The 27,723-nt window shown below is 40.5% G+C and overlaps 2 protein-coding genes across 2 annotated transcripts in view; both read right to left on the bottom strand.

Annotated features, from left to right (window-relative positions):
- Positions 1-23: 23 nt before the first annotated feature.
- Positions 24-10,594, bottom strand: LOC310860868 (vitellogenin-like; the record flags this gene model as incomplete). Its single annotated transcript, XM_083768057.1, has 29 exons — positions 24-124; positions 262-435; positions 573-738; positions 1,194-1,260; positions 1,345-1,528; positions 1,610-1,733; positions 2,203-2,338; positions 2,508-2,653; positions 3,046-3,123; positions 3,220-3,258; positions 3,348-3,619; positions 3,725-3,923; positions 4,576-4,639; positions 4,726-4,822; positions 4,938-5,124; positions 5,433-5,531; positions 5,629-5,753; positions 5,985-6,085; positions 6,548-6,765; positions 6,864-7,082; positions 7,171-7,296; positions 7,652-7,817; positions 8,059-8,216; positions 8,320-8,470; positions 8,548-8,696; positions 8,788-8,949; positions 9,174-9,428; positions 9,907-10,076; positions 10,555-10,594. The coding sequence occupies 29 exons, from the start codon at positions 10,592-10,594 to the stop codon at positions 24-26; spliced, it is 4,173 nt and encodes a 1,390-aa protein (XP_083624183.1).
- Positions 10,595-21,039: 10,445 nt separating this feature from the next.
- LOC310860867 (uncharacterized protein) overlaps positions 21,040-27,723 on the bottom strand; it is a gene marked incomplete at its 5' end in the record, with an annotated part of 33,948 nt that continues 27,264 nt past the window's right edge. The window contains 24 exons of the mRNA XM_083768056.1: positions 21,040-21,160; positions 21,315-21,476; positions 21,613-21,778; positions 21,890-21,984; positions 22,206-22,300; positions 22,385-22,568; positions 22,658-22,781; positions 22,922-23,057; positions 23,217-23,359; positions 23,453-23,650; positions 23,747-23,824; positions 23,921-23,959; positions 24,049-24,314; positions 24,431-24,641; positions 24,745-24,862; positions 25,151-25,336; positions 25,423-25,519; positions 25,631-25,817; positions 25,922-26,041; positions 26,126-26,224; positions 26,327-26,451; positions 26,680-26,780; positions 27,159-27,376; positions 27,480-27,698. Of these exons, the coding sequence (XP_083624182.1) occupies positions 21,060-21,160; positions 21,315-21,476; positions 21,613-21,778; positions 21,890-21,984; positions 22,206-22,300; positions 22,385-22,568; positions 22,658-22,781; positions 22,922-23,057; positions 23,217-23,359; positions 23,453-23,650; positions 23,747-23,824; positions 23,921-23,959; positions 24,049-24,314; positions 24,431-24,641; positions 24,745-24,862; positions 25,151-25,336; positions 25,423-25,519; positions 25,631-25,817; positions 25,922-26,041; positions 26,126-26,224; positions 26,327-26,451; positions 26,680-26,780; positions 27,159-27,376; positions 27,480-27,698 (3,468 nt within the window). The 3' untranslated portion in view covers positions 21,040-21,059. The remainder of the gene's footprint in view (positions 21,161-21,314; positions 21,477-21,612; positions 21,779-21,889; positions 21,985-22,205; positions 22,301-22,384; positions 22,569-22,657; positions 22,782-22,921; positions 23,058-23,216; positions 23,360-23,452; positions 23,651-23,746; positions 23,825-23,920; positions 23,960-24,048; positions 24,315-24,430; positions 24,642-24,744; positions 24,863-25,150; positions 25,337-25,422; positions 25,520-25,630; positions 25,818-25,921; positions 26,042-26,125; positions 26,225-26,326; positions 26,452-26,679; positions 26,781-27,158; positions 27,377-27,479; positions 27,699-27,723) is intronic.

Here is a 27,723-nt window from a genome sequence, read left to right as displayed (position 1 = left end):
TCCACTCCACTGCGACAGCTGCTCTAAGCACACTGAGCCGAGCAGCTACAGGCGACATGAGCGTCCGTGGTCTCCCTCAGGTCCTCACTCTGCTCATAGACGTCGGTCGGAGGGGCCAATTGTTCTGCAGAGGGGCAAAGAGACACAGTTAGCAACCTACCAATACCAATACTTTTGTACTTTAACTCAAGTACATTTGAATTTGACTTGTAACAGTATTTCTACATTGCAGTGAATATAGAATTTGGAGAATGTGGGTACGTTTTGCAGGGGTTTTAGCTTTAGCCACGCAGTGGAAGCCCACAGTGACGGGAGTGGTTCTGATTGGGGAGCAGCCGGGCAGACAACGAAGCACAGGCTCAACAGAGTAGCAGCTGGACGTCTGGTCACGGACCACCATCTCCATTGTCACGGACTCGTGTCTCAGACGACATTCTGGAATGGAGAGGTATGAATAATTAAATTAAAAGCTATGTTGATGGCTGTAAAAGAGCCAAGTAATATGTGCACTTATATTTGCTTGGAATCTTCCTGCCATTGACAGTCGATTACAACTAAACCCCTGCTCTTACCAGTGGTATCAGCGCAGCTCTCGGCAGGCAACACCCAGGAATGGGCATGGCTAACTGAGTTCTTGGTCAGGCGTCCACTAGGGGTACGGTACTCCTGTCTGACTTCTCCATCAGCCTTACCACAGACTCCACAGGTCTGTCCCTTCATCCAGTCAACGACTTTAATCTGATGATACAGGTAAAAAGGAATAACAGATCAGTTACTCATTTAATTGAATATGCCAGCTTTGGTAGTTTGGTGCAATTAAAATTGACTCCCAAAATGATTGATATTCACCTTCCACATGTCCATATCGTAGTAGACTTCAGGGAGACCATACTTGGGAGCGAAAATAGCGACACCTTCACCTCTCTTTTTGATATGGATTGCACCTTTTGGTAGAGCATAGATGAAACAATTTGAGATGGTAGGCTACTTCAGAAACAATATCATCTTTAGATAATCCAGATAATCAGGTAATCAGAATCAAGATTCTTTATTTTGCCAAGTATATTTTCAAATATAACAAATTAGTATTGGCACATTGTAATAAACAGCAACTAAAATGGTTGTAGGAGGAAGCATTAGACCCAGTTTCATTTACATGGCCTACCTGCAGGGTGTTGGTAAGGAAGGTTTACGATGGGAATTTCCAATCCATTAACCTTTACCACAATGTTGCCTTCCGTGCGAAACAAGTCAACGTCACTAGAAGTGAAAGTTATGGTCAGCATCAGCAACTAGCACCGTTATGTATTGAACAAATGAACACATTTCCTGTTGAGTACTTACATGTCAGCGATTTTGACATTGATGTGTTTGCGTGCCAACGCATTATCTTGCTTCAACAGAACCATGAACTTCATTTCGTCAGTGCAATCCTGAGCCAAAACTTGGTAGCAAGACACAGGCATCTGATTTGTAATTGTCTTGTTGTTGAATGTTGTCAGTGTGTCTCTGACCATGCTGCACTGAGCTGAAAGCAAGATGAAAATATTGTTAAAACATTTACATTATTTAAACATGTTTTTGCAGTTGTATCAGCTGATAGTTTTACCTGCAGTATTACTGGCCAACAAGTACTGGACTTTGTCTACAATATTGTCTTCAAAGGGTGTCAGACCGGTTACTTCATCCAGTGGCAGGACAACGGGGAGAAGGATAGCCTTCTCAATTATCCTCTGCAATTAATACAATAATCATCAATGAAGCAGGTGCATACAAGGAGAATTACTATCTACTTCTCCTTTAATTGTTTTTTTTTTGTTATCAAATGTTTTTTATTTTAAGACAAAAATCACAATAATACACGTTAACAACATGAATGACTTAAAGAAAACAAAACACATATAAAACAACACATAACAGCAAAAGCAAGGAACACAAAAACAAAAACAAACAATCCCACCCACCCCTCCCCCCGAGACCAAAGATGCCACAAAATGTAATTACTCCTACTACTGTGCAATGGAAACAAAAAATAAATAAATAATGATAATAATAATAATGATTAAACCATGCCCTTAACCAAATCTGCAATACCAGACCAAATCTCAATGTTTTCCTCTTTTGCTCCTTTAATTGTTGTTATGAATACAACAATGTTTCGTTATTCATAAAATCAAGTAGGGTAAAATAATATCCCAATACCGTTGGTGTTTTGACAATAACATCCAAAGTCTTTCCAGATGTTGCAACCACGGTTACAGAAACCTGCTTCTTAGTGTTTGCTGCCTTCTCTGCAATCAGCCCAACCACATCAAGGGCAGGGACATATTGTCTCACACTATTGGGAAATATGTGAGAGCATTATTTAGAGGACGATTAGGCAAAATATATATTTACCAATACATTATTTTGTGGTGGCAATACATAGAGCATACACTATGTGAAACGGTGTCAAACTTGCCTAAAGCAACAAACAAGTAATATTACAGAAATATGAAAAGACATACATCCTGATGTAGTGCTTCAAAGCCCTTGGCAGGTCAATCCAGTTCACTCTTAGACGGAATGCAGGGTTTGGACCAACCAGACCGGTCTCCGCTGTGATCACGGTATTAAACTCTCCACATCGCACTCCTCCCCAGGCCAATTTGGCCTTTGAGCAGAACAAAGGAAGTGTTTAGGATTTTTTTTTTAATCTATAGATAGATTATTGAACTGTTCAGGTAACATTGAATATGGTTTCTTACAGTAGCTAGGTGCCTGCTGAGCACCATACCAGTAGCACAGATCATCCATTGTTCAGCAGCAGACAAAGGTACCACAACGATCTTCAGAACATCAAAGGTCTTATCCAAATAAGCAATGATTTGTAATCCTTGAACACTGTGGTCTGTTTTCACAGCACGGATGAGAACTGTCACAATGGGATCGAAAGCACTACGCCGCTAAGGATAAGGAAGGAAAAAAATAAAACTGTTTGTTTAGCCACAGACTGATTATGAGTTATAAGTGTCCTAATGAAATGTTATGTAAAATAAGCCTCACCTTATTGTACAAGGCCTGAATGCTTGAAGCGCTGCTTCTGCTCACTCTGGCCTGGGAGGTGGCCTTAGATGCGATATTCTGTACATAAAATTGGAAGGAGAAATGTTCACTGCACAACTGAAGTTTTCACGTGTTGAAAGAAGAATAATCCTCCAAATGTCATGTAATTCCTACCTTGTGGTTTTTCTGGAAACGTGGGCCCTTTGCTGCAACCTGTTTGGAATGAAGTTCAATGTGTTGAAGGAGAACATGCTCTTGTTATTCATAAAATCAAAGTGGTACAATGGACCGTGGTGCTTTACCGTGGAACGACGAGAACTGGAGCTAGAAGAGCTGCTGCTGCTGCTGCTGCTGCTAACTTTAGCAGAGCTCCTGCTGGAGCTGCTGGAGCTGGAAGACCCCATGGTGGCATTCAGACCAGGAATCAGGATTTTCTTGAGTTTATGCACGACTGGTCTAAGCTGGGGGGCAGCCAAGTCCTCTTCGCTCATGTTGACCTGTTTAATGATCTTCGCTGCAGCCTTTGGTCCAATCTGAACCTCCATCTCCCATCTCTCGATGTATTCGCCTTCAACTAAAAATAGACATAATATATTGCTCATATAAATCATGTTTCTTCTCTAAATAAAGTGTAGTTTGAGTGTGACTACATGTTTTGCATGTGTACTGTAGTTCTTGCCTGCTTTCACAACAAGTGCAATGGAATTCCTTCCGATTAGTTTGTATAGAGCGGAGGGATTGAGGAAGTCTAGACTCTCTGAGACAACCTCAAGGCATGCCTTCAATCCAAAAGTCATGCTCTTGGCACAGAATTCCTCTTCAATAAGACCCTTGATAATGTGCTTCAAATCATCATCAATTAGCTCAGAAGATACTCCCTGAAACAGAAAATTAAAAGAGCATAAAATAATGACCTGTAAAAATCCATATTTCTCTTCATGGTGGTATAGTGAGTGAGAAAGTCATTTAAAGTCAGCCCACCAAGCTTCTAGAGGCAGCAGACGTAGACATGAGCTCTCTTGAGATGGCTGGAATCATTGGGACGTTTATTTCGGCAGGAACATCCTCCACATTCCTTACAACAGCAAATGTCTCATAGCTGCCCGTGATCAGAGAAGATCAATTTAGCAAAGTCTGTTATTCATGCATTGTGTAATCCTCATTCTAATTAAAAAATTATAGGTAGACTATGTATGTTGTGCTGATGTTCAAGCCAAGTTAACAATATACTTTGTTTTGAAGGCCAATGAATTAGCCATCAAAACGTTCATGACATAAATTGCTTTAGTGGACATGCTTGATATACAGTATGAAATGGGTTTTAAATTAATTTGTATTAACAAGTTAACTATGATTTGTAATGCCAAATATGTATAATTAGTATTTAATTGCAAAAGACAGGTTTTACCTAACTGCTGCAATATGTTCAAGAGCGGGAACAGGGTCGGCTTCAATCTTAAAGTTGCCTTCTGCAATGTCAAGCATTACTGCAATATTTAGAGGGACAATCATGTGGACCTTAGTCCTTGCCATCAGAGCAGCCTGGATAAAAGCAGTGTTGACTCCCATCACAGCAAAGGTATGGACACGAACACTGGAGAAAAGGGCAACTTTAGTTTAGTATCTGATTTCTAAAAGCGATGACAAATACACGTGAAATATTCGTTTGAACGGGACTACCTTGGTTGAAGGTCAGCCTCAATTCTAATGTCAGTCTTCAGCAGTTGTCTAATGTGGAAGTTGTCGAGGTCAAGTGCTGGTCTCATGATGGCCTTAACTATAAACACAAGATATTGGCTTTGATATGGTTCTAAGATGCAAGGATATGTTATTAATTAAGTAAGAATGCAAGTACAAGTTATTACTAATGAATTGCATGACTTTGCACCTACCATGAACAGACGCAGCAGCCACAGCAGCAGTGTACAGACTGAGCTCCATAGGCAAACCTACTGCAGTGGGCAAGATGCGTCTCACCTCTGCAATTAGGAGTGGCTTGGTATACTGGCGAGAGACCCCTGCTATGAGGAGCCTCAAAGCACTCATTCCATATTCTTGAGCAGACTTTCCGGTGACAAGCTGTTGGTAAGCAAATTTCTTTATGCCAAGTTCTTGTTTCATTGCATGGTAATGATTACATGGAGCTGGAAAGTTATGATGATAAATTGTGCTACAGAACATACCGCAATTAACTCCGCAACAACTCTCTTGTCAAGGCTGGCAAAGGCAATTTCCTGGCCGAAAATCTTCACATACATTGAAGCCAGTGGTGCGCTTGCAGGATAGGCCCTCCAATTAGCCAGCTTGTAAAAGAGAAACAATGGTACATTTTGACAGATGTTTTTTCCACAATCATGATAATTTACAGTTCAGGAAGGGACACATACAGCTTTGATGGCCCGCCTCATCTTGGTTAAATTATCAGCATTCTCAGACACGGGGACCTTCAGAAGGGCCTCCTGAATACCCTCGGTTCTTACTCCAACCTTAGAGAGAAATGGACAATGCTCATTAACATGAATTCATTCATTTCCATCCATCTTTTTGTGATTTCTTATGCTTTGACCAAGCTCATTAGCCTACCTCAACGGCGTCAGTAGCAGCTCCAATCAAGTAAGTTCGGACCTTTGCTACAACAGCTTTAGGCAAAATGCTCGCAGCTTCGTTAATGTAAAAGGCACTGGCGGCAGCACCCATCGTCAAAGGATCTGTAACAAGTCAAGTACATTTACATTTCATCAACGGTAACGTGTTTGGGTCAGCTGTGTTATGGGTATGCAAGTGATATTACACTTGATTAGGTAATTGTTCATCCCCCCAAATCATGAAGGCTGACCTTTGAGATGAATAAATAGTAAAAAAAAATGTAGTTGCTGCACTTTGGCTTTGTAGATTAATCGCTCTACTTTTTCACGTAATTAGCATGAATTGTCACTCACTGTAATAGGCATCGACGTAGATGGCTCTGCTGAAACGGAAGCTCAATCTAGACAGTTGGTGACCACCGATGATCCTCATGGCTATGTTGCAGGCAGCAGCACTGAAAGGAAAGGCCCAAGGGTAAGTAAGATTATAAACTATATACAGTATACTGTGTAGCATTTAAAAAAATACACTTTAATGAATCTCCAATTTGGTCTGGCAAATATATTGATATACCGGTAGGCCTATTGATATATTGATCAAATATCGATCAAATATCGTCTGGTATTTAGGATATTGTAAAATATTTAGTCTTTTCCTGGTTTTAGTCACTTAAGCCATATTTCATGCATGATGCTTAAAAACGTTAATAGCAAAAATAGCCAAACGACAAGCTCACAAACGATGCTGAGCTTGTATTACTGCTACTTATGCTCTATTTTTATTATCGTCACATTGCGCTATGATCGTCGGTTATTAAGGTATTTGGCGAAATAAATAGTTTTGTTGTATACATTTTCTTCCCCATATCGCCCAGCCTTAGGCTTCAAATACAATGTAGAAATGTCACATCTCCTACACTTTAGCGAAGTCGGGGGCGGTGCTTCGGGTCAGGGACTTCATGTGAGAATAGGTGAAGCTGGCCACCTGGAGGTTGGACTCTGATCTCAGAATGTTAGCTATGGAAGACACCAGACCCACTGGTGGCCGGGTCTCAAACAGCACAATGCATGCAAGCATACGCAGCTCTGCAGTGTGAGCCCTGTCCATGAAGATCTGAACAGCCAAATCCTGGACCTAATTCATCCAGAGAACAGATTATGGCAAAAAAAATGCAGTTAGAATATGAATACAAAATAAATACATCATCTATTTAAATGAGATTTAATACCCACCAGTGCAGGTGCCCTTTTAGCGATGTTCCTCAGGGCCAGGACAGCCTCAACTTGAACTCTCTGGTGCAGAACAGGGGCAGCACCTCCGAACCCGGGTAGGAGCTTTGTGATGGTTTTAAGGCTAGCGGGATGGCCAGCATTGGCAAGTACTTTCAGCAGCAGGACAACTTCTTCTATTTCCTTCTTGGCAATAGCCGCGGCTGCGCGGTTGATGATTGGCTGTGGAGAGTTGACAGTTCATTTAAATCCTCCAATCCATTGGCCACTAGTTATGTAAAATGTGATTATGACAAATACTATTTCTTACTTTTACAAGATCTGCAGAGCAGGTGGGCACCTCAGCACAGTACTTGGCCACCATTGTTCCATAACCGAGCATAGCAGCCTCGCGCATGATTGGCTGTCCCTGAACCTTTGCGCTGAAAGCCAGTCTCTGTGGGTATAGGAAAGGACAATTGAGACCAAGGAGTCCACATAGTTTCAGATAAATGTAGGCTAATATTATTATTATTATTATTATTATTATTATTATTATTATTATTATTATTATTATTATTATTAATAATAATAATAATATCTGTTGGTATTACACCTTTCTTAACAATGTTCCTGCATTTCTTTATACATTTAAGTGAAAATAAGAGAAGAAACCAAAATGAAAAACATGCCATAAAGCATAATAAATAACTCAATCATTACCTATAGAGTCCTAGACGTCCATACATAAACACCACGCTACATTGAGAGCATAAAACGTTTTTCTCTTTAAGAGGTTACCGAGAGCCTACCTCAAACATTGGGATGGAGACCAGGTCAGCTGTCACCATGTGCACCGATAACAACAGGGCAGGGAAAGCTTCAGCAAGAGTGATTTCATTTTCATCCAACTTTGCCTCGATGAATCTCAGTGCCATTGGTGTACCAATAGCAGGGATTGTATCCAGGATCCAACGCCTAGACCAGAGGAAATATATATTTTACAGCTTTATTAAAGAAAAGAAAATCATAGAAATTGTTGCTAATTAAACAGCATAATAGTTTTAGGCACAGAGACATATAGATTATTTAGTTATTTGTTGTAATTAATATCAAATACCTTTTTTGTTTGGTTTTAAATGGATAGGGGGTATTTGTAAACGGCATTGTAGCTCAGCAGATATATTACACTTTATACAGTTTGTCAGTGCTTTCTTACCTGTAGGTTGGTCTCAACTTGTGCTGAGCCCAGATGGCCTCAATTTGCGCTATATTGAGCTCACGCATTATCTGAACAAGCTCCACAAATTTCAGAGGAGCGTCATGATGGACCTGAACCGTATTGTATCTAACCAGGTGAGTTAGGACCTCCACAGCCTAGAGAAGACAAGAAGACACGAGTCATAATTTATGGTGTCATAAAGCCATAAAGCTAGCAATAGGTAGCAAAACAATACATGTAAAGATGACGGCACTCTACCTGTCTCTCTGGGTCTGTGATCTTGACGAGCTGAATGGGTGTCTGGAGAAGCTCAGTAGCAAACTCATAAAACACGGATCCACGATGAATATACTCCGCCGCAGCTGGCTCGATTGGCACTTTCTCAACCCCAATGAAGTTCAGCGTTTGTCTGTGCAATTCAAAATTGTTTTAGCATATTTGATATGTTTAGTCCATTGCCATTTTGTTAAAAGTCCTGCAACATACTTGGCCATCATCTGAACAGCTCCGTCCATCTCATTGAATGGAGAAAACGAATGTACTTCAGTGACCTTTGCCTCCATGATCAGGGCACCAGTAGCTTCTGGCTTCATGTTATACTCATAGGATACTGCTCCCCTCAAGTTCTTTGTGATCTGTGCAGACATAACACATGGTTAAGGTTATGCTGTTGAACTGACAGTAATATATCTTGCGGTATCCGGCAGAAAAATAAATTGGTCTTACCGCTTGACACTCAACACATTTATCCATGTAAGCCAAACCAATGTCCTTAACGATGGGTCGCTGGCAGTTGTTCAGATCCCTGGTTTTGGTCAGATGGATGCGTTCAGCCTTTATGTCCTCATTGATTATGTAGTGGGTCTTGCACACACCATGAATTCCATCCTAGATAAATTAAATATGAATATACATTTAAATATGTAATAGAATATAATTCAAGTCAAGTTTATCTGCATAGCCCGTAATCACAGATATGGGTATCAAAGGACTTTACAGCCCCCCATTTCCAGGGCTGTAGCGAGCGACACTGCAAAGTACACCTAAGAGCTAAACTATTATCATAATGTATTATGATGTACAAAATACAGAAATGTACAGTTCATTCCTACCTCCTCCATCAACTCATAGACATTCTGAGTGCTCTTGACGTTAACATGAAGGACGTTCAGGATTCCTCTGAAGATATTCAACACAGTAGCGGAGACACTAGCTGGGGCAAACACCTTACCCACAAGACCATTCGCATACTCAAACTTGATGGGAGTCATGAGTTGAGCAGCAAGGGCGGCAGTGAGTTTTGCCGCTGGAACAAAACTGTCCTTGCCCTCGACACCAGCAAACTCGAAGAGCTCTGGGTTTACAAGCTGCATATGGGAGAGAGTCATTAATTAAGTAATTTGTTTTACATTCTTAACCTGTGGAAACCTATGTTCAAAGCAGTTACTTTTCAGGAAGTGAGAAAAAGATGACATGTGTTCCAAATTAGATCTAATACTTTTCTTTGGTTAATTTCTTTTGAAAACCACACAGACACATCCAACCACTTACAACCTGGCATTACTATTGTGGGCATGTCATTATAAATCTAGTTGAAATGTTTCCAAAAAACAGATCTATAAGCTCACAACGCATCGCAACGCGGCACATTGTGAACTTGCGGATCTTGGTTATCTTTGCTATTTGCCAAGTATAAAATTGAGCATTAAATTTATGAAAAAAAAAGAAAACGTATAAAATATTAAAATATGACGATACAAGGTTTCTTCCAGACACAGGGTGATGATAAGTGCATTATGTCAGTGTGTGACGCTGTCACGTGAGACATGCTTGCTCGTGCAGTACCTTCATGAAGATCATGCCATTGCCCATTGCAGTGAGATGAATTTTGCTTCTGACTTTTACACCAGCTTTTGCCAGGAATAAAGGTGCAAGGTATGCCGCCTCGGGCACACCTTCCATGATCACTGCCTCATACGCGTATGCCTGGGTCATGGGGCGAGGAATCTCGGGGGCTGTGGGAATAAATTAACTGAATGAGATTGACATTGACATTGACATCTCTTTTTTTTTTATCAATGTTAATATTAGTTCAAATAATTGCTTCATGATTAGGTTAGTTCAAATGATTATATTCTTTTTTTAAATTTTGAATTCAATTGGGATGTTTGGTGTCATTTTTAAACCATTTGATAAAGTGTTGACTTACCCAAGTTTTGACAAGCTGTAAATGATGATAGTATATATATTAGAATACATCATTTTCAAAAAGGTGCTTTAAAAATATATTTTCCTAAGCCCTATTAAAACAATTTCTAAAATAAGTGCATGGATATAGTGGTTAAGGTCTATTATTTTAATCTAGCACTTGTCTTTTATTTATTTTTTCAATAAAGTTGGTTCCTTCCAATTATCTGTAAAGCGACTTTGAGTACTTAGAAAATATATAAATCTGAGCTATTATTAAGAAAAGCGGACTCAAATTATACTTACCCACAAGGGCTACAGTCAGGGCGAGGACAACCACTCTCATGATTGGGAGAGGATGAGGAGGATGTGAGGATGAGAGTCCCATACCCCCTCTTATATACTGTCTTGTAATGACAAATGATTGTTTGTTAAGTCCAAAGTTAGCGTACAGGTGGATCCACCGGTCAGGTTAACCTGTCCTATTATTGTGTGCCGTGAAGTGATTTGACCTGTCATTGAACTTTTAGTGGACACGTTCTCTGGGCAAAGACCGTTCCTCACTGGGGCCCCTTTTCCACCTGTTAGTTTGGAGCTAGAGCTCCAAAATTGGAACTTTAATTAAGTTGGCAAAACCATATCTATATTAATTTCTTTATACTGGGTCAATATAAGTAAATTAACATACGATAACCCTTCCACAGTAATAATAAATAATAATAAAACTTTATTTGTATAGCACCTTTCATGACATGAAATGCAGCTCAAAGTGCTTTACAGAACAATGGAGAATAAAAGAAAAGCAAGGCAACGACAGTAATGCAATACAGTGAGGACATGAATAACAAAAACTAAAATAAAAACAACTAAAAGATCAATTAAAAGCAATGTTGTAGAAGTGGGTCTTGAGCTGAGCTTTAAAAATGTCTATAGAGGCTGCCTGACGAAGGTACAGAGGGAGCTTGTTCCATGCCGACGGCCCGTAGAAGCAAAAAGCTGCTTCCCCGTATTTTTTAGTTGCCATTTTTTTAGGCAAAGGTAGCAGCTGTTTCATATTTTCCTATATAGTGCCTAATTTAGATATTTAAATGTACAATTTCAGAAAACTTGTAAAATAAAATAAATCATTATCTTCGTGCAAGTAATCAACTGGGGAAGTTTCATGGCGATAACTATAACATTTTGTTACCTATTCACATATACTGTTGGTGAAAATAACAAAATGTGTCATAAATATGAAGAAGATACTCCTATCTGGATGGGTTATAGTATTAGTTTACTTTATATTTACCAATATATTGATCCTATAAACTATTTAATATATAATAAATAATATAATCAATTCGTAATAAACGTTCATGGCAAAGGGGCATGCAGGTGAGTTATACTGAATTGCAATGTTTACTGTTATTATCAAAATAGATCATTCAACTTTATTTCACACATAATCTAGTCATGAATGTTTTTAACACCTCTGTGTAAATTGTACTGCTCTTATGTTCCTTTTGATGTTGTATTGTATTTGTATGAGGTATAGCTTTTATGTTTCTTTTTACTATGCTGTATTCTTTTTTCTTTTTCTTTTTTTTTAGGTTTTTAGGATTTTTAAATGAAAAAGCACTTTGGGTCAACTTCTGCTGTTTTTAAATGATCTATAGAAATGTAGGTGACTTGACTTGACATAATTCCTGAAACATCAAATAAAAACAAGAAAAAAACAAGAACACATAATAGGACACATATTTAAAGCTTTCCTTAAAGCCTTGCATTTGGCTTTGCTAATCTGGTCAAACTATCCCTCCTAAAAACGTGCCAAAATCATTTGACCTGGTTTTGAAACGTAACAGCGGTCAGCTTGACTCAGGCACTCCGTACTATTGGATATTGTGAAATAGTACCACATACATGTCATGAATATCTAATATCCATAGAGAATATTTGTTAACAACTTCAAACCTGTAAACCTTGTTGGACAACAAATGGAAAGATATCTACAAGAACGCTTTACTGTAAATCTTCTATTTTTGACATGTTTTGAAAACACTTGTTTTTATTCATTAAGTCAAAATGGCCTTCCCTGGAGTAATGAGGGACATAATACTGTTACTGTAACAGTATTAAAAACCAAGTCAAACTAGAAAAAGGTCTCCACCAGGATAATAGCGATTGTGATGTTTGGACAAAATGTGTAGGAGTAATATAAAGTATTATAGTATAGGAGTATATATATATATATATATATTGTCCAAACATCACAATCGCTATTATCCTGGTGGAGACAGTGGTCAGCTTGACTCAGACCCACTCTCATATGTTGCAAACAACTTACGCCCTAAATATTTAATCAGACGACGAATAGTAAAAAATTGCCAATCTGCAAGCTCACAACTCTTCACAATTTATGTTTTTTTGTTTTACAAATTTAGAAAATGTTTGAAATCTTTTTTTTTTTTTTTTTTTTTTTAATAGCTATAAGCGGCCTGGGCCATGGCTCAATGGTCCAGGCACCGTGGCTGGTAATCCAGTCTGGCAGTGTGCCGCGGGTTCGACTCCCGATCCCGACGGCCTTTATACTGCATGTCATCCCCCCATCTCTCGCCCCATTTCCTGTCAGACTACTGTCTGTCCCTCCTTAAAAAATATAAAATAAAGGCAGCCACAATAAACATAGCTATAAGCAATAATATGTCAAAATTGTAATGATTTTTTTCTTTCTTTTTTGTATTCAGAGAGCCAGCATTGAGTAAAACATTCCCCAAAAACATTTAGGGCTCCATCTTATGCCATGCTTTATCCTCAAGTAATAAACATTTTCCGTGAATTACGCATTTAGGGGCTTCTACTATGTGTAAACGTTATCTTGCGGCCACATAAACCACTATTCATTTTGCCGACTCCTATATTTGCGGGTGGAGGTGTGTCTGTAGGCGTGTTGATGCACTTTCCCTATATCTGCTATCTTATGCACACAGGTTTAGGACAATGGAAAGTGCCTCTTCAAACCACCCATAATGCAAATTCTGTTTGATAAAAGAATGCGCTGCTGACACTGAGACGGTGAGACCTGAGTTGGAGCTGCCTCGGCTTGAATCATGTTGCACAATATTCACAGCTCAGAGGTCTCGTTCTGTCTTAATTCTCCACAAATCTCTGTGATTGGAATTTTACTATAATCAGCAGTGTCAATTCCTTGTGCTTATTGTGTTTAATTGTCTAGTCAAGGAAGTTATTAGATTTGCACGAGTGAGGCTGTGTTGGAGCTACTGAACACAAAACAACCCGGCCTCTGTATCAAATATAAATAGGCTATAATTCAAGGCAGCAACGTGTGTCGTTCTTCCATGGCCATGCATGGGCCATACTGTAAATCACTGGGCATAATGTTAAATGGGTAATGGATCTCTTAAAGGCAATGGCAGGTGGCATGGTGATTGGTTTAATCATTGTAACGCCCAAACCCACCTATGCATAATGTAAGGGGTAATGGAGGTGTTTTAGGGACTTAGGCTGTGGCACAAGATAACAAATTTTACGGGGCCACACCTCTCACACAATACTAAATCCCCAAATTAAGGGGACTCCCGTACGGTGGACTCCATGTTGCTCCATGGAAGGAAAGAAACATGCGCAATGGCCCTGGGCTATATGCAGCCAACACTTCCGCGTTCAGACCTTCCTTGGTCTCAATTGCACATGTTTCTTTCCTTCCATGGAGCAACATGGAGTCCACCGTACGGTCTTCGCTTCCTAACCTTATTTAATTAATTGGACTAACCCAAGGACTGTCTAAAGAGGACGAGTCGCGAAGACAACATGGCGTCGTACGGGCGACGCGTTCAGCTTCCTTGGTCTCAACTGCGCATGTTTCTTTCCTTCCATGGAGCACCATGTGAGCAACATGGCGGCGCCCTTGCGGTCTTCGCGTCCCGTCCTCTTTAGACAGACCTTGGACTAACCAAGGAAGTAGACAAGCAAATTGACCAATGACAAAGCTTCTAGGAAAATCTTTGAATGCAAATTGCGGCCCTATAGATGTGTCACAGAGACTCAAATTCTTTCGGGAGCGTTTTACCCATTGCTGCCTGTAACCCAGGGTTAAAGTGACGGGCGCCTCACCAGAACCGGGCTTCACCCTGGGCGCGTTCCTGGGGGTCTCGATGTTCAGGGGACCCCATAAGGACCCCCCCACGGTAAGTCTGTCATTTCTCAAAGATTTTTTCCAAAAATAATCTAAGTACAGTAGAGAGCACAGTACACTACAATACAGTATAGAGCACAGTACAGTACAGTAACTATAATGCTCCGCTCAGTTCACACAAGTATGATTTTTTTGCCTTTATTTGACAGAGACAAGGAATCAGGTCGGCAAGGAATTGAACATATACTGTATACTGGCAAATGACAATCATCTACAATGTACATATGAAGCATTATCTACTGTATATCTATAAATATCACCCAGTCTCTGTGTGTGAGTACGTACGTCTGTAATCCATGTAACTCGAGAACCGTTCGTCCCAACGACTTCAAATTCGTCACGCACATTCCACACTATACCACAGGGAGTGCAGTGCCCGGTGTCGAGTGGGTCGGACCCATGGTTGTCCAGAACCGCCAAAAAAGGCCTCTGCCCAGGATCTGGACAGGCCCCTAGGAAAATTAAAGAGGAATTATGTGCATGGGGGCGTGGCCCGGTCTTCTGCGGGAGGTTTGCACATGGTCAGTGTAAACAGGAACTGCGATGATGGAGTGTTCCAGCAGATTGATTGATTGATTGATTGAAATATTTATTAACAGTTTGTAGAATTTACAGTACATTTTAAGCACAAACTCAATACAAAGACTGTTAACTGTGGGTGGACGACCCAATTAAGCATTACACTTGTTTACAACAGGGTCCACATTGTTCAATTCATCAAAACATTTAGAGACATACAAATAAAGAGGTGCTAGATAGAAAGCTCATAACTTGTGATGTAATTTAGTAAATAATGAGATCCAGAACAGTTGAGAATTAAACAGCAGTCACCCTTCCCTCAAATGTTTCATATCATCCACAGCACTTGAATGAACAGTATCCATGTTCCTTTGTCATTTCACTCAAATAAAAGTTTAACACATCTAGGCTACTACAATCAAAGCGAGCATCAAAAGAGCATGGAAAATCTGCAAAAGAAAATTTAACATTTAGTAAATGTAGCCTACTTGTCCTTTATCTTTCAGTCTGTTATACACATCATGTTTTCCACAGTTATGAAATTGATATACTTTTCTAAATAAAAACAAAATCAACATTGTACTATTCTCTATTTTTGATATCCTTTTTATTATTTCAGTTCAGGGTCAGCAACTCTCATGCACCTCTAGCACCTCTGCTGGAACACTCCATCATCGCAGTTCCTGTTTACACTGCACATGTGCAAACCTTTCCGCAGGAGACCGGGCCACGCCCCCATGCACATTCCTCTTTAATGTTCCTAGCAGGACCCCGGCCAGTGCCCAGGCTCCATATATGGAGCTGGCCTGTTCTGCCATCACTAGTTTCACAACACTCCATATTTGGGCATGCCTGACACAGAACTATATACAGTAGGAATAAAGGGACACAAAGAGACATACATACATCTCCATATATGGGCATAAAAGGGACACAGACAGATGGGATCTCCAATAGGGATGTCCGATATTATCGGCCTCCTGATATTATCGGCCGTTGTATGCATAAAAAAGTAATACCGGGAGATATATATATAGTGACGGCCCCCTGGGCCTAGTCAATTTCAATTCAATTCAATTCAAAGGGCTCTATTGGCATGAGAAAACATACGTTTACATTGCCAAAGCAGTACAAAACAAAACAATACAACAATACAGCAATACAATCAAAACAAAAATTATGTACTTTGTCAGAATCTTCAATAGATCAACTTCTATGTACCAAGATCACTCGATGCAGGTATTGTGCAGGAATATACACAATGATTAGTCTTTACGGTGGTTGTGTGCCTAGTCTATGGGGTTCTATGTGTGTGTGGCTGTGCCTTTAACCATTCTAATGCAGTGCTGGATTGGAGGGCGGAGCCAGAGATGATTAGTGGAAGGGGAGACACCTGGCCATTGTCTCTCCAAACACTATTTAAGAGAGAGACCTGCTCTCATAGCACTTTTTTTTTTTTTGGATTGTCCTCCGGTGTGGTTTCCCCTTCTTCGTTATCGTTATGGCCCCAGAGCCAGCCATAACATGGGGGCTCGTTCAAAGCTAAAAGTTTAATTTGTAAGCTACAAAACTTTGTTGCTGTAGTTTGGGCTGCTTGTGTAATTAACGAGCTAGCCAAGTTCAGGTTCGCACCTATCCTTTGTGGCAGCAGGGGGGTGGAGCCGTGGGAATAGGGGAGTCTGCAAGTCCAGTGACGTCAGCATTGTGGATTCCCTATTCAAGTTCATTTGGGGAACCATCTGAGGTTTGGCTTGGGGTCACGGTGCTTAAGAACGTAAGTAATCTTCTTTGTTGTTTGAAGTCATTTTTTGATGGGCCGACTTGCCCGACTGTCCTCCGGTGTGGTTTCCCCTTCTTCGCTATGGCCCCAGAGGCCAGAGCCAGCCATAACTCTCTCTCTCTCTCTCTCTCTCTCTCTATATATATATATATATGATCGTATCTCTTGAAATGTAAGTCTACCATAATCACAGTAATCCTTAATATTCCATATATTCAAAGGCTTTGGAGGGAAATGAGACAGTCTTGACGCTTCAGTCACTTTCACAGAGCACTGCAAAGTGTGTGTCTGTACACCTGGCTCTCGATGCTCGTTAAGGAAACAGATCTCAGGCAAGGGCCTTTCTCGTCCCCACCTCTCTCCCTGTGTTTTAGGATCCAAGATGGCCGCAGTACCAGGAGGGGGTGGGGCAGAGTTGAGCAGGCGGGGTCGACATATGACCTTACATTCAAGACACCTGACTTGTGTCTGAACACAGCTTTGATGCCCCCTCCCCCCCATCAAACAAAATGTTTGGTCAAACCATATGGGGTTCCATTGGAAATGCATTGGAGTGGCCATTAAACACAGACACAAGACAAACGCAAGACAGGTGTCTTGAATTTGTGAACGCAGCCCAGTAAGGACACCCGCTCCTGGTGCTGCGGCCATCTTGGATCCTAAAACACAGGGAGAGAGGTGGGGCCGAGAAAGGCCCTTTGCCCTGGCAAATAGGCCGCAACACTATGTGATGCTGTTACCTGACAATCAGTTGACTTTTGGTGAAAAAGCCAGGGTGAAAAGTACTGTAGGCCTCCTTAAGTACAATTCTGAGGTATTTGCACTTTACTTGAGTATTTCTACCCCAGTAGGAGACAATTCTTTCTATTTTACTCCACTACTTTTATTTGAAAACTTTAGCCATATAGTTACTTTGATTATTATTACAAAACATACATACATAAAACACAGTCCCATATGGCTATTATTATTGTCTCCACCAGCCGAAGGCATGGGGAGAGTATGTTTTGCACTCCGTCCGTCCGTCCGTGTGTCCGTGTGTCCGTCCGTGACCAGCTAATCTCAGCCACCGTTAACCCGGTCGATGCCAAATTGTGCACACACACTCCCTGGATGCCAACCATGAACCTCTGCCCCAAACTTTCCAGAACGGCCTGTTATAGCGCCACCAGGAGGCCGCTTTGTGCAAAACAAGTTTTTGCACAGTACACCTACAGATTTTGTCCAAACATCACGCAAATTGGTACACAGTCTCTCTAGAGCCATTCAACCAAACCGGTCTTTCAGATTTCTCAGACTCCATCCTGATTGGTTAAGATTGGCTTCCAAAATTCACAGGAGTGCTCAGTTTCAAACAAAATGCTGCAAATCATGAACACATCGCGTGATTTCCGTGAAATTGTGCACCCACATTCCCACTAGGCCGAGGACGAAATGCCACATGAACAATTTCAACTCAGCCTCAAGGTGGCGCTATAACTGGCCCAAAAGTGTTTTTACCTCTAACTGCACGGATCTGTGGATCCTGGTGGAGACCTGTGCCCAGTAGGGCACTTTTTCTAGTTATTATTATTATTATTAATATGTGCCGACCTCATGATATTTGTGATGACGGCTATGGGCATTTTTAGGCAAAGGAGTGTTTTTTGTGCAAAACTAATGCTTGCAATGGATTCAGCATCATGAAAAAACCCCTAGTTTGACATGTTACTTAAAGTATAATGAAATTTGGAATGTTTTGCCTTATATTGGTTGATAATGGTACCCCAACTTTCATCAGCTGTCACAAAGTTTCCCAAGGGAGTTGGGTTGGAACAAATGTTTCTGTGATAGTAGACACCTTTATGAACACATCTGTGAAGAAAAATAGTGGTAAGCATTTTTTTCCCAGATTTGCCACAACTTAAGGTAACTTTACCTAACTAACTGCGCACCCACGTGACTTATCCAGTTCAGAACTAACATTTATTTGCACTACATTTCAAATTAGCATATTAAAAATGTATGAGTGTTACATAACCTACCGTAGTCGTATTTCTACGTTACTAGACCGGTGACCACTGTAGAGCACCGAGTCAGTAACGATGAAAGTTGGAGATTAGGGATGTCCAATATTGACTTTTTTTTTACGGATGTCCGAAATTATCCAACTCCTAATTTCCAATATATGCGGGCTTTTTTCCAGTGGTGATAAAAGTAGTCAAATGTTTTACTTAAGTAAAAGTATAAATACTACGTTACAAGTAAATTAAAAATGTACTTGAAAATGTACTCAAATATAATATAAAAATCAAATAGCAGATCTACAAGCTCACAATGCGTCACATCGCAACACATGTTGAGCTTGTAGATCGGCTATTTTCAAATGGCCGAAATGTATATAAGTGGCTATGGCCGAATTTAGCCCAAGGAGTATTTTAGTGCAAAACTAATGCTTGGAATGGATTCAGCATTTTCCCAAGGGAGTTGGGTTGGAACCAGGGGGGCAGTCAGCCAGATATTTCGTGAAGCCTCATTTGAAATCGGTAGTTCATATAATGGCCTGTTGTGGCGCTGGACTGGACCCAAAAAGCCCCATAGCTCCATAGAGGCCCATGTATTTTGGCCCAACTTCACCTAGACTGTATTACCTTAATAAACATGGTCATGAATACTTTCTGCTTCCAGTCACTAGTTTAAAGTCTCATTTCTAATGTCATAATATTCTTTTTGGAAAATTATGGTCCCATTAATTAAAAAAATGAGCATAAAGAAAAAAAACCATCGCGTATGTTCTGAGGGGCGTGGCTACCGTTACAGTCTATGATCGGGATTCCCCTCCCACTCGAGTCAAAATAAAAACCAACGGAGAAGAAGGGGGGAAGTCCCGCCTCGTTGTCTGGGCAGCCAATGGCCAGCTGGTCCAAAACGGAGCCAGCCAATGGCCAGCTGGTACCAAACGGATCTAGAAAGATGGCGACTTACAGTGCAGGAATAACAGGCTTCATTTTACGTCCATGTTAGACCCGGCGAACGCTTTGTCCATATTTTTTACAGTCTATGGTTGGAACAAATGTTTCTGTGATAGTAGACACCTTTATGAACACATCTGTGAAGAAAAATAGTGGTAAGCATTTTTTCCCCAGATTTGTCACAACGTAAGGTATAACTTTACCTAACTAAGTGTATTTTCAGAGAATGTTTATTTTGATGATCAATCGATTGGGTTTTAGCTTTGGTCAATGGAACCGACGTAGTATAGCCTACTTTATTAAAGTTCTAATTGGTATCACAATTAAAACACATTTTTCAAGGTTATAAAGAGAAAATTACATTGCTATTCTTTTTTTAATATTCATACTTTTATATTAATGTTCTATTAATGTTCTGGACTTTTACTTGTAACTGAGACTTCTACATTGTAGTATTGATACTTTTACTTATGTGAGTATAGGCTACAGTGTGGGCCTGGCCCACAGGCTTCGGCCTGACTCACACCTTTGCAACAGATTGATGTATGCTTGTTGTATGAGATGTATAGCTGATGCAAGCTCGCAATGCATTTCTAATGGGAGTCACGTGGTTTGACACAACATTTGTGTTGTGTGACACAACATTTGTGTTGTGTGAGGGGGGGGAGGGGGGGCAGTTGAAACACAGCCGAAAGCCATGCAACACAAATGTTGTGTCAAACCATGTGACTTCCATTGGAAATGCGTTGGGGCAAGATGTATCACACCCTTTGTATACATCTAGCATGCGTCAATGTTGTATGCTAGATCGAAAGGTGTGAGTCGGGCCTTGGAATGGCTGACTGTACCGAAACCTTATCAACAAACCGTGTTCATTGGGCAGGGTGGCTTGACAATTTTGAGCTCCCCTGGAATCCTGTTAATCTTTCACTTTTTTATCCAATGACATTTTGGATTTTGGATAGTTTAAATGTATTGTGCATTAATCTATTACAGGAATACTGTGAATGTATTAGAATGATGTTATGTATTATTCTCTTTTTTTTTCTTCACTCTTATATTTTGTCTTTCCTACCTTTAGCAGTCTTTAGCCCTGCAGTGTGATGTTTATTTTCATTTAAAATGAATGAATCATTTTTCTAAAAGCCTTTCACAGTCAAATGATTTTCAAACTACTCTACAATAAACTACTTACTAGTTATGCATAATGCATAATCTCATACAGTGGATTTCAGGCAAATAATACATTTGTGTGACTTGTGCATACAATGATTTATTAAGTACTGACATTTACAATTTGAAATATACTATTGACATTTACAAGTTGAAATGTTTCCCAGTCCACTCCACTGCGACAGCTGCTCTAAGCACACTGAGCCGAGCAGCTACAGGCGACATGAGCGTCCGTGGTCTCCCTCAGGTCCTCACTCTTATCATAGACGTCGGTCGGAGGGGCCAATTGGTCTGCAGTGGGGCAAAGAGACACGGTTAGTAACAGCACACTTTTCACATTTCATTGTAATAATTAATGAATTGGTGGTGGAACATATAAGTCAGTATATTTTCTCATTACATGCAGTGTTCAGCTCAGTGATAGAGCAGCTCTTCCTTCATTAACACTTACCGACAGACACGCAGTGGAAGCCCACAGTGACGGGAGTGGTTCTGATTGGGGAGCAGCCGGGCAGACAACGAAGCACAGGCTCAACAGAGTAGCATCTGGACGTCTGGTCACGGACCACCATCTCCATTGTCACGGACTCGTGTCTCAGACGACATTCTGGAATGGAGAGGTATGAATAATTAAATTAAAAGCTATGTTGATGGCTGTAAAGAGCCAAGTAATATGTGCACTTATATTTGCTTGGAATTTTCCTGCCATTGACAGTCGATGACAACTAAACCCCTGCTCTTACCAGTGGTATCAGCGCAGCTCTCGGCAGGCAACACCCAGGAATGGGCATGGCTAACTGAGTTCTTGGTCAGGCGTCCACTAGGGGTACGGTACTCCTGTCTGACTTCTCCATCAGCCTTACCACAGACTCCACAGGTCTGTCCCTTCATCCAGTCAACGACTTTAATCTGATGATACAGGTAAAAAGGAATAACAGATCAGTTACTCATTTAATTGAATATGCCAGCTTTGGTAGTTTGGTGCAATTAAAATTGACTCCCAAAATGATTGATATTCACCTTCCACATGTCCATATCGTAGTAGACTTCAGGGAGACCATATTTGGGAGCGAAAATAGCGACACCTTCACCTCTCTTTTTGATATGGATTGCACCTTTTGGTAGAGCATAGATTAAACAATTTGAGATGGTAGGCTACTTCAGAAACAATATAATCTTTAGATAATCCAGATAATCAGGTAATCAGAATCAAGATTCTTTATTTTGCCAAGTATATTTTCAAATATAACAAATTAGTATTGGCACATTGTAATAAACAGCAACTAAAATGGTTGTAGGAGAAAGCATTAGACCCAGTTTAATTTACATGGCCTACCTGCAGGGTGTTGGTAAGGAAGGTTTACGATGGGAATTTCCAATCCATTAACCTTTACCACAATGTTGCCTTCCGTGCGAAACAAGTCAACGTCACTAGAAGTGAAAGGTATGGTCAGCATCAGCAACTAGCACCGTTATGTATTGAACAAATGAACACATTTCCTGTTGAGTACTTACATGTCAGCGATTTTGACATTGATGTGTTTGCGTGCCAACGCATTATCTTGCTTCAACAGAACCATGAACTTCATTTCGTCAGTGCAATCCTGAGCCAAAACTTGGTAGCAAGACACAGGCATCTGATTTGTAATTGTCTTGTTGTTGAATGTTGTCAGTGTGTCTCTGACCATGCTGCACTGAGCTGAAAGCAAGATGAAAATATTGTTAAAACATTAATTTTTTATTATTTAAACAACATGTTTTTGCAGTTGTATCAGCTGATAGTTTTACCTGCAGTATTACTGGCCAACAAGTACTGGACTTTGTCTACAATATTGTCTTCAAAGGGTGTCAGACCGGTTAATATATCCAGTGGCAGGACAACGGGGAGAATGATAGCCTTCTCAATTATCCTCTGCAATGAATACAATAATCATCATCAATGAAGCAGGTGCATACAATGAGAATTCTCTAATTCTCCTTTAATTGCTGTAATGAATACAACAATGTTTCGTTATTCATAAAATCAAGTAGGGTAAAATAATATCCCAATACCGTTGGTGTTTTGACAATAACATCCAAAGTCTTTCCAGATGTTGCAACCACGGTTACAGAAACCTGCTTCTTAGTGTTTGCTGCCTTCTCTGCAATCAGCCCAACCACATCAAGGGCAGGGACATATTGACTCACACTAGTGGGAAATATGTGAGAGCATTATTTAGAGGACAATTAGGCAAAATATATATTTACCAATACATTATTTTGTGGTGGCAATAAATAGAGCATACACGGTGTTAAACTTGCCTAAAGCAACAAACAAGTAATATTACAGAAATATGAAAAGACATACATCCTGATGTAGTGCTTCAAAGCCCTTGGCAGGTCAACCCAGTTCACTCTTGCACGGATTGCAGGGTTTGGACCAACCAGACCGGTCTCCGCTGTGATCACGGTCTCAAACTCTTCACATCGCACTCCCCAGGCCAATTTGGCCTTTGAGCAGAACAAAGGAAGTGTTGAGGAACTTATTTTATGTCTATAGATAGATTATTGAACTGTTCAGTAACATTGAATATGGTTTCTTACAGTAACTAGGTGCCTGCTGAGCACCATACCAGTAGCACAGATCTTCCATCGGTTAGCAGGAGACAAAGGTAACACAACGATCTTCATAACGTAATTGGCCTTATCCAAATAAGCAGTGATTTGGTATCCTTGCATACTGTAGTCTCTTCTCACAGCACGGATGAGAATTGTCACAATGGGATCGAAAGCACTACCCAGCTAAGGATAAGGAAGGAAACAAATAAAACAGTTTGTTTATCCACAGACTGATTATGACAAGTGTCCTAATGAAATGTTATGTAAAATAAGCCTCACCTTCTTGTACATGGCCTGAATGCTTGAAGCGCTGCTTCTGCTCACTCTGGCCTGGGAGGTGGCCGGATATGTGATACTCTGTACATAAAATTGGAAGGAGAAATGTTCACTGCACAATTGAAGTTTTCACGTGTCGAAAGAAGAACAATCCTCTAAATGTCATGTAATTCCTACCTTGTGGTTTTTCTGGAAACGTGGGCCCTTTGCTGCAACCTGTTTGGAATGAAGTTCAATGTGTTGAAGGAAAACATGCTCTTGTTATTCATAAAATCAAAGTGGTAGAATGGTCCGTGGTGCTTTACCGCGGAACGACGAGAACTGGAGCTAGAAGATCTGCTGCTGCTGCTGCTGCTGCTAACTTTAGCAGAGCTCCTGCTGGAGCTGCTGGAGCTGGAAGACCCCATGGTGACATTCAGACCAGGAATCAGGATTTTCTTGAGTTTATGCACGACTGGTCTAACCGCAGCCAAGTCCTCTTCGCTCATGTTGACCTGTTTAATGATCTTCGCTGCAGCCTTTGGTCCAACCTGAACCTCCATCTCCCATTTCTCGACGTGTTGGCCTTCAACTACAAATAGAAATAATGTATTGCTCATATAAATCATGTTTCTTCTCCAAATAATGTGTACATTGTACAGTATTTGAGTGCGACTACATGTTTTGTATGTGTACTGTAGTTCTTGCCTTCTTTCACAACGAGTGCAACGGAACGCTTTCCGATTAGTTTGTACAGAGCGGCGGGTCTGCTGAAGTCTGCACTCTCTGAGTAAATCTCAAGGCATGCCTTCAATCCAAATTGCATGGTCTCTCCACAGAGTTCCTTTTCAATAATATTGGGAGTAATATCCTTGATAACGGGCATCAGCACACCATCAATTAGCTCAGAAGATACTCCCTGAAACAGAAAATTAAAAGAGCATAAAATAATGACCTGTAAAATTCCATATTTCTCTTCATGGTGGTATAATGAGTGAGAAAGTAAATTAAAATCAGCCCACCAAGGCAGCAGACGTAGACATGAGCGCTCTTGAGATGGCTGCGTTGGCAGGAATCATTGGGACGTTTATTTCGGCAGGAACATCCTCCGCATTCCTTACAACAGCAAATGTCTCATAGCTGCCAGTGATCAGAGAAGAATAACAAGTCTGTTATTATTATTCATGCATTATGTAATCCTCATTCTAATAGAAATTATAGGTAGGCTACAGTATGTATGTTGTGCTGATGTTCAAAACAAGTTAACAATATGCTTTGTCAAAACATTCATGACATAGAGAAAGTTACAATAATTGCTTTAGTGGTACAGTGAAATAGGTAGTTTTAAATAATTTTGTACTAACCACTGTATGATTTGTAATGACAAATGTGTATAATTAGTATTTAATTGCAAAAGACAGGTTTTACCTAACTGCTGCAATATGCTCAGGAATAGCAACAGGTTCGGCTTCAATCTTAAAGTTGCCTTCTGCAATGTGAAGCATTACTGCAATATTTGCAGGGACAATCATGCTGATCTTTGTCCTTGCCATCAGAGCAGCCTGGAGGAAAGCAGTGTTGACTCCCATCACAGCAAAGGTATGGACACGAACACTGGAGAAAAGGGCAACTTTATTTTAGTATCTGATTTCTAAAAGCGATGACAAATACACGTGAAATATTCGTTTGAACGGGACTACCTTGGTTGAAGGTCAGCCTCAAGTCTAATGTCAGTCGTCAGCAGTTGACTAATATCGAAGTTGTCGAAGTCAGGTTCTGGTCTCAGGATGGCCTTAACTATAAACACAAGATATTGGCTTTGATATGGTTCTAAGATGCAAGGATATGTTATTAAGTAAGAATGCAAGTACAATTTATTACTAATGAATTGCATGACTTTGCACCTACCATGAACAGACGCAGCAGCCACAGCAGCAGTGTACAGACTGAGCTCCATAGGCAAACCTACTGCAGTGGGCAAGATGCGTCTCACCTCGGCAATTAGGAGTGGCTTGGTATACTGGCGAGAGACCCCTGCCATGAGGGCCATCAAAGCACTCATTCCAAATTCTCGAATAGCTATTCCGTTGACAAACTGTTGGTAAGAGATTTTCTTTATGCCAAGTTCTTGTTTCATTGCATGGTAATGATTACATGGAGCTGGAAAGTTATGATGATAAATTGTGCTACAGAACATACCGCAAGTATCTGCTCAACAATGCCTTTGTCAAGGCTGGCAAAGGCAATTTCCTGGCCGAAAATCTTCACATACATTGAAGCCAGTGGTGCGCTTGCAGGATAGGACCTCCAATGAGCCAGCTTGTAAAAGAGAAACAATGGTACATTTTGACTGATATTTTTTCCACAATCATGATAATTTACAGTTCAGGAAGGGACACATACAGCTTTGATGGCACGCTTCATCTTGGATATATTATCAGCATTCAAAGACACGGGGACCTTCAGAAGGGCCTCCTGAATACCCTCGGTTCTTACTCCAACCTTAAAGAGAAATGGACAATGCTCATTAACAAATGAATTATTCATTCATTTCCATCCATCTTTTTGAGATTTCTTATGCTTTGACCAAGATCATTAGCCTACCTCAACGGCGTCAGTAGCAGCTCCAATCAAGTAAGTTCGGACCTTTGCTACAACAGCTTTAGGCAAAATGCTCGCAGCTTCGTTAATGTAAAAGGCACTGGCGGCAGCACCCATCGTCAAAGGATCTGTAACAAGTCAAGTACATTTACATTTCATCAACGGTAACGTGTTTGGGTCAGCTGTGTTATGGGTATACAAGTGATATTACACAAATTGATATCTGTTCATCATTAGGTAATTGTTCATCCCCCCAAATCATGAAGGCTGACCTTTGAGATGAATAAATAGTACATTTTGGCTTTGTAGATTAATCACTCTACTTTTTCACATAATTCGCATGAATTGTCACTCACTGAAATAGGCATCGACGTAGGCGACTCTGCTGAAACGGAAGCCCATTCTAGCGAACATTCGGTGACCGATGATCCTCAGGCCTATGTTGCAGGCAGCAGCACTGAAAGGAAAGGCCCAAGGGTAAGTAAGATTATAAACTATATACAGTATACTGTGTAGCATTTAAAAAAAATACACTTTAATGAATCTCCAATTTGGTCTTGTGATATGAGATCAAATATCGTCTGGTATTTAGGATATTGTAAATTCATGCATGCTTAAAAACGTTAATAGCAAAATAGCCAATCGACATGCTCACAAGCGATGCTGAGCTTGTATAACTGCTATTTATGCTCTATTTTTATTATCGTCACATGGCTCTATGATCGTCGGTTATTAAGGTATTTGGCTAAATAAATAGTTTTGTTGTAAACATTTTCTTCCCCATATCGCCCAGCCTTAGGCTTCAAATACAATGTAGAAATGTCACATCTCCTACACTTTAGCGAAGTCGGGGGCGGTGCTTCGGGTCAGGGACGCCATGTGAGAATAGGTGAAGCTGAACACCTGGACGTTGGACTCTGATCTCATACTGTTAGCTATGGCAGACACCAGACCCACTGGTGGCCGGGTCTCAAACAGCACAATGCATGCAAGCATACGCAGCTCTGCATTCATAGCCTTGTCCATGAAGATCTGAACAGCCAAATTCTGGACCTAATTCATCCAGAGAACAGATTATGGCATAAAAAATGCAGTTAGAATATGAACACAAAATAAATACATAATCTATTTAAATTTAATTTAATTTAATACCCACCTCTAAAGGTGCCCTTTTAGCGATGTTCCTCAGGGCCAGGATTGCCTCAACTTTAACTCTCTGTGAAAAAAGAGAGTTTCCAACCAATCCCAACCCTAGGACCTTTGTGGCGGTTTTAATGCTAGCGGGATGGCCAGCATTGGCAAGAACCTTCAGTAGCAGGACAACTTCGTCTTCATCATGCTTGAGAATTGCCGCGCCTATGCGGTTGAAGATTGGCTGTGGAGAGTTTACAGTTCATTTA

This window comes from Protomyctophum parallelum (assembly GCF_964188405.1).
Source record: "Protomyctophum parallelum genome assembly, chromosome: 6".
In the NCBI taxonomy this organism is placed as follows: domain Eukaryota; kingdom Metazoa; phylum Chordata; class Actinopteri; order Myctophiformes; family Myctophidae; genus Protomyctophum; species Protomyctophum parallelum.
This window is presented reverse-complemented; position numbering and strand designations above follow the sequence as displayed.